Here is a 15,245-nt window from a genome sequence, read left to right on the forward strand (position 1 = left end):
ATGGTCCGTGCATGTTTTACTTCAGCAAATTTTTTTTTTTTTTTTTGACATTAATATGAATAGAGAAGGCTTTTAAAATTTGTATTATTTATTTTTTAAATTTAGTTTAACAGTTTTTTTTTCATTTGCAATTTAATCGGATATCTAACAATGACAATGACATTAAGAACGCGCTAGTTGTTACCGCGATTTAATCGCTTTGTCCTTAATCTATCGGTCAATTGAATTGCGAGCGACGTGAGAAACGATACGACGATTAAAGTACATAACGAGGTCTGGTTTGACGGGCCTGCACGTGTACGTCGATTTACAAAAGCATTGCCATACAACGAATGACATGCTTCACTCCGCGCACGACGATGGGAAGGAGGAGAAATCGTAGCAGCACACGTGGGAGACTTAACCATACGTGTATACTACTGCGACACGCGATGACTCACGTGTGCGCATGGAATTCCTCGATGGAAGCGATAATATTTGCTTAGGAAATTCGACGTTTGTAAATAAGATCCGATGCTCGCTCGTATGCAGCAGAGGATACGGTTTCGATAAGCACTCGAAAGCAGCAGGCTACTCGGCTAATACGAGACGATGGACAACGAATTATTTTTAAATGACAGTAGTATATCACGTAGGGTTAATTCTGAATGTTACTGTTGCTTTAGCATAAATGACAATTTGTCAATTGATTTTTTGGAGATATTTCTCAACACAATATACTTAAAAAAAAAATTACATCACACATAATGTAAAACGCTGCAACAGTAATGGCGACGATTTTAAAGAGATTATGTAAAATTAGAAAGTTAATGATCCAGAATTTTTTTTTCACAAATTAATATTTGGTATATATCTTTAATTTCTAGCTCCGAACGCACGAAAGATGGCTTCACTATTTTCATACTCAACGATTCTAAGGAGAGTCTGGAATTCATGGACAAAATGTTGGTTTTGCTGCAGGTAAGAAGAATTTCGAGGAATCTCGAACGAATGAAGACTTTATCGTCATAGAAATCACGCGCATTTCTTTCTTGCTTTTATAGGGTAGAATCAACGTCGCTCAGACTCTCGTGTTTCGAAATGCCGCAACAACGCATGGTCCGATCGATTCTCTCTTACCTCTCAGTAACATCCAGGTGAGTCCAGCGGACAATTGAATCTTTACGCGCATTGAGCGCACCTTCCCGCGGACAAGAAAGTAGTTAAGGCTCAATCGCTCGTTGTTTTTGTCTCCTTGGTTGCTTATTGTGCGCTGCTGAGCTAGATTTCACAGTGCCTTATATTCGGTCTTCTCGAGTGCATGCACATTCGCGTTTTGTACCTACGCATATTTCGTGTCGCTTAGTACATTATTGCCGAGAGGTTTCCATTGTGACGAGGACTTTTTTGTCATCGCAAAACGAATATCGATACACAAAAGCTGGAACTCGGTGTTTGCGATACATGTAATTTATGATCGCACAAGTACGAGCACTGAACGACTCCGCGTGACATTATAATTAGCCATAAACATTTCCTTTCAGACCGTCGTCGTGAATGACGCCACTCTCGCCAAATATATTTCCAGACGAGAAGAGAATCACGATCATATGCAGTGGATCGCTTTTTACAAGGTAATTTACATGCCTTTACAATAAATATCTACGCACATATTTACAATGAATATTTACTTGAATATCTACAATGAATATCTACTTTGTCAACTTTGTGAAAAATTGAAATAACGAGCGTATAAGGAAAGAATATAAAACACTTCATAAATACGTATCAACGATATTTAAATAATGATTGGCAATGCGGATCGATACAGTCATTAAATAATTTAGTTAATTGCATTTGAACAATATATTTTATTTGCAATATTTTATAAAATCTCTTCACCAATTTATTTTTTTTTATAGAGTGTTATTGAGATGAGAAAAGCTTAAATTATTGTTACATTATATTATATAAAGTTTGTAAAAATTAACGAACGTGAATGTAAATAATGCATTATTTCTTGGTAAATTGTTATCGCAACTTGTCGTTCAACGTCATGCAACCGAAAGCCACTTAGATCGGCTTAATGTCATGATAATGATTCGGCAGATTTGGCAGAATAAATACACGTTGAAAATCGTTTGAGCGAAATAATTGTGCCGATCTGCTCACTTCGATGATCTTTATCTCGCAATGATAGTCGGAGAATTTATCGTCCGATTGTGATATTGAGCGACATTACCAATTTGTCAGACCTTCATCTCATTCAAAAATATTCATATATTTGTTCTCTAATTTGCTAGAATCTTTTAAAACTTTTTTCTTACAAAGAAAAAAAAATTAAATTTTGATTAGATGTCACATTACATACATTTTTTATATTTTGCATCTTTTCAGATTTGTGTATTAACTTTTTTTATTTCTAAAATAATTTTTAAAAATTTTTTCAAGCTTAATATATATGACATAGCGATTAAAGATTAATACTTTACATTTTTCATTGAGATATTTACGTTTATAAGACTTTTTTTAAGTTGATACGATTGGGCAATCGAAAATTTGTTTTCACTCGAAAAGTATGATGAAAAAATAAATTTAGTCAAAAAGAATTAGAAGAATATCTAGAGAGAATTTTGCAATTATTTTACGTAATTAATAATAATCCTATATCAAATTGCATGTCCTCCTACAGTGATCTATTTTACGATATTATCGTAGTGATAGAAATTTGCCGATGGATTAATTATGGAGCATTAATCGATTGATCGATAAGATTGATCGATCTGGACGCGCTTTCGCGAAAATAAGACATTAGCCTAATTTGTAAATTATCACGCAGACATAGAGTCGCACATCGATTTATTTTTATTGTACATTTTATAAATCTCCTCTTTTTGAAACATATATTTAAAATAAAACAGCTGGATAGATAAATATATTTAATTTAAACTTTTCGGCATTTCATCTAAATTAATATATGAAAGTTGATGATTTAGTTTCTGCAAAACAATCTTGAGATTATATCAGCTAATATTAATATATCTCGTTATAGATATGTATGTGTAATTGATTGTATCGGAAACCGATATCGCTATACGTTACATTCGTCGCAAGTTGATCTAATGCGATTGGTATTTGCGAACCGATTCGAGCGAACGAATAATTGGAGTTAAGAGAGAGAGAAATCATCAAGATAATAGTTCGGATTATTTGTTCTATATTCTGCAACAGTTATGCGTCATCCACATTACGTATCTCTTTAAACAATGTGCTCTCCGTAAGATTTATAATATTTGATCGATTACCACGGTTCATTGAATCGCGCAATCACCGTATCAGACACATCTACTTTTATACGTCGCTGACATTCCTTCCGGAACACCGGTTGTCGATCATATTATTTCGTTGGATCGCGAGAACATTATCGGAAAGTAGACAGATCGATGCTTCAACACGATTGGTATTTTGATTTCCTACAGGAATACGACAGCCTCATGACAGAGTGGCAATCAGCTGGTCGCAGGTTGGCTCTCGAAATGTCGGAGTTGAAGGAATGCGCAAGCCTGTCTGGCACTTTGACGCCTCTCGGTCGGCTCCTTACGGACCCCACATTGAGAAGAACGTCTAGAGATGCCGAAGAGGCTATCGCCACGCTCGAGGAACGCGCGGCCCCGCTTTTGCACATCGAGCACGTTAGGTAAATGAATTTTATATTCCATAATGAGCGCGCAAAATGCATTGTTCTTTTAGCATGAATTACATAAATTGTTTCTTATATTATACGTTTTATAAAAAATATTTTTTTTATGATTTTAATTTTTTCTTGTAAATAAAAATATTGATATACAATTATGCCTTTTTTATACTAATCGATAATCAATTATCCTGCATTACATATAAATCAAATAATTCGTAGCAATATAATTTTTTGCAAATAGCTTTTGCCGTTAATTAAGATCGTATGAGCTTTTTGCTATGTACATAATATGTGCATTATGTTTTGCATTTATGCATTTTTATGAAGTATGTATCGACCAAGGACATTTTAATGCAAAGATAAAGAACGCGATGCTCGATACGCATTTAGTTGCGATTTGCGGCTTAACCTTCGCGGACTCGCGAATCAGGTTTAGATATTTCGAATGCGAGAGAATGGTTACGTGAATTCATAACAGTAAATTTACATTTTATATAATTGTTTTTTTTTTTTTTTTTTCCAGATTGTCGGTGACACGAGCTCGCAGATTGGTGGAGGAGGTTGGTAAAGCCGCCACCAGACTGGAGTCATCGTTCGAGTCGCGGCGCGCGACTATTCGCAATCTCGCAGTTCTACGGAGCATCGAGGACCAGGCGCATGAGGTGAGTGTTGACCAAATTAAATATGCATGATGCATGCGAGCCATCCGACCAGTTTCGCAATTTTTTTTCATTTGCGATCTATTTTGATTAATTTATAATCGAAATCACATCAGCTTATTCGACCGACATTAACCCTGATGCTGGTCTCAGCATGAATCAGAACAGACATTGCGACAAACTATATTATAGTTTTATATTTTTAAATATTTAAGACATATATCTATTTACAATGGAAAATAATACGCATAAAATCATTAAATTTTTTCAAAATTAAAAGAGTATCGGGATATTATTTTTATCATTCTATGAAAGAGAGTGTTTAATAACATGATACACAATTATCCACATTAAAATCTGAATAAGACGAAACTATTTTCTAAAAATCTGGGACTTAGATTAGCACAATGAATGTTGTTTAAGGGTTGATGACGGTCACCATGGCCTTGCACTAGAAAAAAATTGTTAGTGTGTCGCAAAGTGGCTTATGTAAAAGCCCGCCACGTTGTCTCTCCCCGATGATTACGTCGGAATTATTGCACACGGTACATTTATGCCGCATATATGCGGCTCATCCTCTCCTTAAACCGCGTGTGGTCACTCTGTGTCGAGCGATTCGTGCATTAAATTCAGCCAGTCAGCTTCCCTCGATCGACAAAAGGCACAAAGGGCACAAAGTCGCACAAAGGCCTCCCTATTCTCGCTTCCACGAACGAGCTTTCGTTTTGAAAATCGCAGCGCTATACATCTGGTTGTCGAACGGTCTCTCGACTTGACGTTCGATCTCTCATCGATCTTTCGCGGCGCGTAAATCTGACTCAGCGGCTTGTTATTCTTTCGTCCTTCGCAAATACGAGGCTTTGTTAGTAGTGTCAGGAGAATTCAGCTCTTTCCATATCGAGAAAAATTGCATTTATCTATAATTGATTATTTAGATACATAGCGAGATATATTTTATTTCAATATCTATCATTATTTATATAAAATATATTTTTTTTAAACAGATTTTTAATTGAATTTGGGTTCAATTTTGTCTGAATGAGATTTTTTAGGAACATGTAGACCTAATAATGTGAAAGTATTTAACATTTTAAATTACACTCGGTGCTTTCTCTAGCAATTTTAGCGAACCGAGTGATTGTCCAGTCACTGATTCTGAGAGATGCCTAAAGCAAAAAGGTGTTAACGCGTTTTCCCCGTGGTATTAAATGTTATGGAGATCGGCAAACGCAATCTTGTGCCTCCTCGACGCATTACACTCGCTATTTTCATAATGACGACGAAGTCTGAGGACGTGATTGTGCGCGATTTACTAACGCATGCGAGTATAATCGGTAATGTAATGGGAGGATCGTGCGAGTCGATAAACAATCTAGGGGGTGGTATCATGGGAATGGTCCAATCAACAGTATCAGAACATCTCTACTGTAAATTTTTAAAAATTTCCTTTTATTTTTCCCTACAAACTAATCCGTTTGCGAGCAGAAAAGGCTTAATTTTTTTTTAACATATACTTTTATCTCGAAACATTCTATATATTGATTAATATTTTGTATGACATCATTATCAAAAGGAATCAATTTCTCTATCTTATATATTTCTTATACAAAGACAATCTTATATACTATTTTAATTTTTAATTTTTAAAATTTTTTATAACTATGAAAACTAATTCTTTTTCGATGATTGTACTTTTTAATATGTAGTTTACTTTTTTTCTATTTCTAAACGTCGCGAGTATGTCTTTATGTTATGCCTGTGAAAATTGTCTCGTAATACTTTTTCTAAATCATTACGTGTAATAAAGTTACAGTTTTTCCCTTTCTATATTCAGTAGATTTCTGAACGCCTTGAAAACCGTCTTTAATAACATTACATTTCTTCCCCTTCTGTATACAGTGGCCTGTGTACAGGCCTCTGAATACTTTGAGACCGCGTGATTTTCTGCAGCGTTTGCGTCGCATTAAACGAACCGCAATTTAAACTCGGTTTTATGCGCGAATGTGCATGTTTAACGAGCCCTCCAGGGCTTGAAAACGAAAATCGAGCTTGCCGCGAGTACACATTTTTCGTACACAAGCGAATCAGAAATTACCACGATGGATCGCACACAAATGCCACCCTGTCGTTGATCGCTTTATAATTAATAATTATCCATCACGTGCACATAAAAAATAGCGATGGCCCATCCTTTGGGAAGCCGAGTGTGAATGAATGACCTGGGCGGTTCGCGATGCTCGCCAGTGTGTAATTTTCACCATTTTTTTTATATCCCTCCATAATCATCAAGACGTCCAAAACGGTCGACGTAGAAATAGTATTCGTATAGTAATAGTATTCATCAAAATTATGAGATCACCAACCATCAGTGCTAAAGAGAAAAAAAGATTGCTATTAAATATAGGCATTATCTTGTAACTGTACATTTTTCTTCTTTTAAATTAAAGAATATTTAAAGGTTAAAGAGAGAGAAGACATTTATGGAGAGGAAGAAACATATGTTTGAAATGTTTAACTCATATAATCATTCACAATTATCGATTGAAGAACAGTAAATTTCTTTCCCTTTTTAGTATCAAAAAAATATATGTACAATGTCTAAATTATCGTTGAAAAATCAATAACAAAGTATATTATTAAAAGAGCAAAATATATTATCATAAAAGTTCATGCGATAAAAATCTCCTTTATTTGAAATCATTAGAGATGCAAAGTAGCAATACTTTTTCAGATGCCAAATTATAATAATGCAGCACGATATTTCCCAATATATATTATATATAAAAGCCGCCGTGAAATACAAGAAAAGAGTGCGAAATCGATCGAGAAATTATATATAATAGTAATCGCGTAAATATAATAGTATCGTGTACCGCTCAATCTCGCATGCTTTGCTCGATTCTCTTTCTTGCATCGAGTCGTTAAGTCCGCGAGCGGCTTCCTACACGCACAAAGCATTCCTCGATAATTAGATACGAGATGCGTGCACGCGCTTCCCTTGTGGCTGTGCGACGTACGCGAAGTCATATACCCGATATATCGAGATGATCATCGCCACGCCACTGGACTTTCACTTTGACGAAACCGTTACTTAACGTCACGATTATAATTTTGATCCACCGATAACCACCTCGGTCCTTCGATGGATTTTGCTCGTGAAAGGAAAACGCGCTTCTCTCGCTCCTGTAGTTTATCGAAAACCCGGACGCATTCCCTGTAACGTTAAATTTCCGTCAACGGGGGATTTACCGTTGTAAAATCGAGTCACCGGCTTTTTATTAATCAACGATTCGTCGTCTAAGTGCGTACTTTCGTTATGCCGGCGCAACGAGAACCATAAGAGAGTCTGGGCGATCAATCCGTAACGTAGGCACTTCCTTATTGCTACGGTTAATCGCCGCCCCGCGACGTACTTGCGCGCGGATAATGATAACGGGCTCCTCTTCGCGGGATACTGTGCGCCAGGACCGGCGGCGCAATGGCGCCCAATCGCGATTATTCATCCCCGCGTGATACTTATTATCTTATTAACCACGTGCGCGCGAGATGTGATCAGGAACGCGTATAATCGTAATGGGTAGTTTAACGCGCTGCGCCTGGATCGATCCATCTATCATCGGCAAGTGGTAATAAAGAAAAGCAGGTAGCAGCTCGCGGGCGATAACGCGAGACAACATTATTGAACTGATTAATTATTAATCGGAATCATTTTCCCGTAAGCGCCACGTTGATAGTTTACGACTGGAAGCGCGTTAAGCATCTTACCCGATCGTGCATCTAGAGCACACAAAGAGATCAGAATGAATTAAGAATCCAATAATATAGCGCAATAATATTTCTAAACTAAATATTAGATATGTATTTTGATTGTTTCGATAATATCATTTGAAAAATCAGTGAAGGTGTCATATGCCCGATGTTAGAATAAATTCAACTTTATTTCTTATTATGGATAATTTTATAAATCTATAGAAAGAGAATTTATAACGAAAGAGATACTCTCTCGAATAAATTATAGATAATTTATAATTTATATTTTTCGAGCATATATGTAATATCGGCATTCTCTCTGTGTATCTGTTTGTTCTTCTTTTTTCTTTCATTGAGATTTCCATTGGGACGTATGGGATGCAGTACCATATGCTGTATTTGATCATTCTTTTGCCAAATAAGCTCCACGCACGCGATCGGACGATTTTAATCTAGATAATTGCCGCAGATGTTTAGTACATTAAAAGTCCTACGCTCTATATAATGGCAGGCATGAGAAGGAACGACTTCCTGGTCCTGACCAGGAAGTGGATCTATACTCCTGACAATTGTTTAATTATTCAATCGAACTTCCATCGAGCATATTTCACTTTCACGTTACGAACGATTGTGCAGGGAAGGGAAAGAGAGACCTATATATATTATATATATTCAGAATTGCTTCATCAGCACACATTGCTAAATGAGAATATTTTATTTCGTAAGCTCTTATGATGCTTCGACAAAATCTTGGACGTTATCATGTCTCTTAATGGATAACTCTGTTATAAAAACCAAATTATAGTGTACGACAATAATAATCTGTTTCATACAATAAGACTGCAATTGTTATATATCTATATAGACATAAGATATTTATTTTTTGCCTCCGAGTTATAGAATGTTCTTGGTCGATCTAATTTCAAATGATCGATACACATGATTGATACATGTGAATCTATTCGTCTACGACAGAAAAGTAGTCTCTCTCTCGTTTAACATTGATCGGTGGTTCACCTCGAGCGAGTGGCAGCGCCTTTCGATCGCCATAAAATTATCACGCTTTGTTGTCGAAGGAGGAGAAGGAGAGAAAAAATCTAGAAAACACGCACGACAATAATAATCACGGTGATCGCCCGAAGCGAAAATCTCGTGCACATTCCGTTATTACGCGTTCTACTTTGATGATCCGTGGAGGCTTGTGCGAACGTCCTCCTCCATCTCCTTTCTATTCTTCTCATCATTAGTATCATTAATAAAAGAAAAGAGACTTTTTCAAAATAAAGAGCAGAAAATGAAAGAATAAAAAATAAACAAATAAGTAAAAAATAGAAAAAAAGACTTTAATTATGTAAATGATTGAGAGAAATAATTTTTTTGTATCCGCAGATAATCTGTTGCATGAATTTCAACATTTATCGCAAGAATACAGAAAAAGAAAGCGTTTTATATTCTTGAGCAGATAATATTAGAGATCACAAAATTATTAATATACAACAAATAAATTAAATATCTATACCAAAAACATACAACATTTTTATAGGCCATGATAATGTTGCATTTTTGTTTGCACAATTAAAGAGAACATTTGTCGGTGCACCTTAATTGAGTTTCTTTGTCGTGTAATTGTTATCGCCTTCAAGTTAAAGTTGAGCGTCAAGGATCCGAAAGAAAATCAGTCCGACATTGCTCATCAATCGTTCATGCCCCTGCGTGATAGTCGGCAACTCTCTGTTCCTCGTCTTTGACCGAACGCCGTATTTGGTTCACGGAAATAGCGCGCGTCGTCTCTCAACGACGGTCGGAGATGAGAACTCGAGCGGGAAAAGAGGAGCGCACCGATCGGACTCGAATTAATTGCCGTAACACCGGTTCCTCCCTCTCGACGAGAGCGAACGCCGCGTACGGAATTACGGATGTGTATGGGAAAGTGTGCTGATTCGTTCCTCAGCGGTCTCTTTTCATGAGATTTTCGATTAACAAACCTTTTAATTTTAATTACAACCTTTTACAAATGGTTTTGGAAAGTATCAAGAACAAATTTCATAATTTTAAATTTTTTTGAAAATTCTATATTTTTTAAATACTTAATTTTTTGCGCTCAATAATATCTCTGCTCTTCTCTTAAGGAGAGCTTTATGTTGCGAAACATTCAGATGCACTTTTGTGTATGACCGTTTTCCTGAATTAATTAATTATGGTAATACATGAACACGAATAAGAAAAAATCGGAGATGACGATATTTAAAACGTAAGTAAAATCTGTTTTGTATGTAAAATTGGTGTTTTCTTATCGTTTCGTATAGAAAGTAGCTGTGAATTACTATTCATGCACGCGTGGCTATAATTTTGAACATTTTCTACAAAGTTAAAATATATTTATTTCATATTATATGTACGCGTCCGTGTTAAGGCGTGTCCATCGACGTGAGAAATTTCCGATACAATATGTAAGCGTGCGGTAGACCGTGACATTTTATTGAAAATATTTCTATGTTAACTTTTATAACGGTAAATTTGCGAGCCATTCTGTGTTTAAAGGAAACGCGCTTTGCGAAGTCATTATGAACATAATAGAAGTACCTAATATCAGATTATTATATTTCCTATTCTCGCAGAAAAAGAAACAGGATGCGAAAGATTACTATATAACTCCTTCCGTGAAGAAGCCTGTTAATTCTCCGTGTTTTCTCGTTTATTAAAATTTCTCCTTTGTGCTACTCTTTCGTTACTCTTCGCTTTATACTTTCAAAATAACTTTCTACTTTTGTTTTAACAATAGAAATCGCCGGTCGACATTTAATTGTCTATTAAATAGATCGTGCACCATAAAAGGTAGCGAGTGATCGAACAAAGATTTATTATCGACGTCAATCTAATGCACGCGTATCAAGAGTAAAACGGGCTTTCTGAAAAAATTAACTTTCATTCATCGTCCTTCACGTTTATCTTCTTCGGTCACCGTGCAATCTTTGATTTTTCGCAATTCACATTTTTTGTCACGTTAGCATGATATGTGGAAAGCTTTCCAGATTCAGGATTAATGCGAATCGAAGGGAGAGAAAGAAAAAGAGAGAACTGTGCGTGTTTCCGCCAGTTTGTATCGTCTCCTTCCGTTTGGCTCGTTTGTCTCCGTGAACGTGAATCGATTTTTACACCCAATTACGTGCGACGGATTGAAACTGCGTCACGTTTTACATTTATCCGCACTTTCCTCTAACTGTTGACCTGCCACACAGAAATGGTGACTAGTAGAGAGCTCCTCCCGACTGACAATTACGGTGCATTAAGACCTCTTTGCTCGAGATTCGCGTTGTCTATCCACGACGCAAATTTCCGGTGTTATGATCTCTTTCCATCTCTTGTTTCCGCCTTCTCCGAAGAAATATCGGATTAACTTTACTTCAAGTTCTCGACACTTAACTTTCAAAAGACCCGACCTGCTTCCATCGGTTATATAATTTAATTCTTCTCAAAATTATATATAATATGCGTGTCTATATACATACAAGTTTAATACATAATGGAAAAAAAATATGTATAAGCACATTAAACATTTAAAAGTTAAGAAATTTATTAAAATTTAATATATAAGAAATTTATTTTTGCAATATTATTCATAGATTAAAACATTTTTTATTTGATCTTTTTCTCTCATTCTTTCAACAAGATTTTAATTTTTTAATATGCTTATTTAATGGATTTATCGTATGATTGATTTTATTCTCATAAAAACATTATAATTGAATTAATTTATTATATGTTTCTTTTTCATATTAATAATTGATATATTTTTTTCGATCCTTACATTATCCTTCTTTATTGCTCCGAAAAAGGCTTTATATAGCCTGTGTTAAAGAGAGTGTTAAAGAGATATTCCGGTTGTCGTGCAAATCCGTATATTTTCGTCACGCACGGACCAGCGATTCCCGCAGAATGAATCTTAATAAGGAAGTGCCGACAGTTCTCGAAATGATGCGCGAGAACGTATAAAGCGGACTTTCACGGTGCGATCACACACAGGGACCGAGTAAATAACAGAGAATAATGCGCATACGCCCAGGCGAAACGATCGCGTCGCACATTCTGCAACAATCTGTCCAGGCACTGATGTGCATTTTACATAATATACTCTAATCTTCTGTACTTGTTCCTCTCAAAATGTTAAAAGCGCCGACTTTCTTCCACTTACGCACCTTATTTGCACGACTGTCGGCGGAACTTCCGGGGGCTGAGACCTATGTATATCGACAGTCGAAATTGCGATAATTCAGATTTGTCGCCTTATATGGCAGAATTTTCATCTCGAACTCGAACTTTCCATTTCGCTCGATCTCTTTATGCAGAAAGGAACAAGCCCCGGTGCAACAGTAAAGTAATTTGCTTCGCTCATGCAATTTTGCTCTCAAAAAAAATATCCAATTACCGTCTTGAAAGGCAACTAACAGAGACGAAAAAAAGCATTCATGCTTAAGATCTTGGCTTGAGTAAGGTTTTTAAAGAATACTTCTTGTTTGATGTTGACAATATTAGCGGACATTGAAGAATCCCGGTGGATATTAAAAAAGTACTTATAAAATGACGTAAAAGTAAAAAATATTTCTCGTATTGCAAAATATTACCGTAAAGTTTTGACGTAAGAAATGCCATTCACAAAGGACGATAAAATATTGATTATTCGAAATTACTATCGTCAATCTATGATATATATCTACATTAGAAAACTGTTAGTACCTAGATTGGCGGTAAATATTGGTCATCTGAGAATTCATTAAAGTGCATCGTAGTGAAGACTACACTCGTTTATAATGGAGGAAGTACGCCGATCTCGCGGACTATTATAGGTATCGTTAGTGCAAACGGCCTGTTTCATGGTCAAACGCCCATGTCCATGATAATAAGCGTTCGCATCGAATTGACCATTCCAGTCTATTTCATTCGAACTAGGTGAGTCGTGACTTAGTTAGCGAATAATGTACCGCAAATGACGTGATTAGAAGTGGATAATTGAATCGTTCTAATTTCTGAAAGGAATAGCGACATTTTTATTTAACATTGCGTCGCAAGTCATATGCGAAGATATTAATCTATCTTCTGTCAAAGCCAGATTAAATGAAAATTGTTATTGGAGGATGAGTGGAGAAGATTGGACGAAAATAAAGGAGATCGAGGTTTATGCGATGAAAGTAATCCTCGAGAAAAATCCTAAAAGCGTGTCAGTTATAGAAGATTTATGCGAGTTCGATCGTCAATCTAGGTATAACTTTCGAGGAGATTTCTCTAGTTAGACACAGCTGACGAAAAATATTACTCGCTTCTCTATCGTTTACAGAGTTACTAAAAAAAATAATTTTTTATTGATTTTATAATTATAAATGTGTACGAGACTTTGAAAAGTAAAAAACAAATTAAATTTTAAATCAAGTAAAATTGAAATTTTTCATTCGATTTTATAAAAATTAATAATAATCTTAAAGTTTGCTTTGAATAATTAAAAATTTTTGTATCATATTGATCGATGATTCTTTTAATTGGCAATTTTATTTTTTTATCTAACAAACGGGAATTGAGAGCCAGGATTAGCGAAGCGCAGATTCTTTTCTTCTGATGAGAATCTTCTAATGAGAGTCTATTTAAAAAAATTTTTTTGTAAATTATTTGAATGTATTTAACTTTAACGCGCACGTGACAAAGAGGGAGAAAGAGAGAGAGTAAGATGATTAACCTTTGCATCATAAATCAATAGCGCTAAACACGTACTTTGACTACCTGCGAACTTCCACTTGGACAAACGAAAGTGAGCTCCGACTCGTACGGTTTCACTGCAATCTTCCTGAACAGTTAGCGGCGCAAGAAAGTGAGTTTACGGAGCTCGAAGAGCGGAAGGTTCACGTTGCCCTCGGTGATGACTCACGAAGACTCGGACTCGATCTCGCGCGAGGGCAAAAGTCTCCGAAGGCGGCTTCTTTCCATCAGATAAAGAGATGCGCCGGGCACGGCCAACGAAGGCGAACGCTTTTCCCTGCTCGGGAGGGCCTCGTTGCACTCGCTCTCTAGACCGCTTCTTCTCGGTGCATATCAACGCGTAAGACAAGTCCGGGCCGCATACCTCTTACGACCGCCCGTCGTTCTTATCTACCTATTGTGCGTGTACAGTCGCGTTGCTCCATTGCTAAGCGTCGTGTTACTCCTGCAATTTCGTTGTCTCGCTATCTCCGCTGTCCCTACACAGGGATGATAGCTCGAAACTGGAATTTTCGTCAGACAGTTGTTTCGATAAATCGTACCTTGATATTGACGTTTAAAGATATACTAAAATTGGAAATATTTAGATAAATATATTTATATTGGGATGAGATCAAATACTTAGGTCAATAATAATTGATGAAAATTAACTATTATATTTTAATTAGCAATTAGTCATTTTGGAGTATTTTTACGTCTTGTTCTTGTGAAAGAATAACTAATGTTTTTTTTTATATACTAGACAACACAAGTGCGCGCTGCGCGCGTGCCATTCCTTCCTTTTCTAAAAAAAGCGTGTTATATCGATAGTCGAAAGTCTCGAAGTGATTGTTGCCTCTTTTCCGTGATGTTGATTGGCTGTCTCGAATGCTATTGTGCGTTATGTTTGTACCATCGAGAGGCTGTCATCGCGAAGGTTAACAGTTTTGACAGTTGTTTAAAATTAAATTAAATAAAATCTTTAAATCTTTAATCTTTATTATTACTCTGCCATGAGCATAAAATAATAAATACGAGTCAAAAATAATAAAAAATAACACGCAATTTATATATCATAATTTTATTATTCATAAAGTAAGAATATAGATAAATTAAGTAGTACGAGTCAACAATTTCTCACTACGTTTAGCCTTTTCGTCGCGCAATTATTTAATCATTAACATAAAATCATAAATGCGAGTTAAAAACAATAAAAAATTATATGCACTTTATATATTATAATTTTATTATGCGCAAAGTAAGAATATAGATAGATTAAGTAGTACGAGTCAACAATTTCGCACTACGTTTAGCCTTTTCGTCGCGCAATCATTTAATCATTAACATAAAATCATAAATGCGAGTCAAAAACAATAAAAAATAACACGCACTTTATATATCACTAGACAACACAAACGCGCCATTTTATTCAAAGA

At 35.8% G+C, this 15,245-nt stretch overlaps 1 protein-coding gene across 5 annotated transcripts in view; it reads left to right on the forward strand.

The window, feature by feature from the left end:
* The window catches only part of LOC145933172 (puratrophin-1), a 322,624-nt gene that overhangs the window by 235,099 nt on the left and 72,280 nt on the right, over positions 1–15,245 (forward strand). For all 5 annotated transcript variants that reach the window (XM_083032711.1, XM_083032712.1, XM_083032713.1 and 2 more), the window contains 5 exons: positions 867–960; positions 1,044–1,136; positions 1,524–1,613; positions 3,459–3,676; positions 4,200–4,338. In XM_083032711.1, coding sequence (XP_082888837.1) covers positions 867–960; positions 1,044–1,136; positions 1,524–1,613; positions 3,459–3,676; positions 4,200–4,338 — 634 coding nt within the window. The remainder of the gene's footprint in view (positions 1–866; positions 961–1,043; positions 1,137–1,523; positions 1,614–3,458; positions 3,677–4,199; positions 4,339–15,245) is intronic.

The sequence above is a fragment of the Prenolepis imparis genome, unplaced genomic scaffold (assembly GCF_030444845.1).
Source record: "Prenolepis imparis isolate NDT839.2.m4 unplaced genomic scaffold, iyPreImpa1.0 SCAF_2, whole genome shotgun sequence".
Lineage (NCBI taxonomy): Eukaryota > Metazoa > Arthropoda > Insecta > Hymenoptera > Formicidae > Prenolepis > Prenolepis imparis.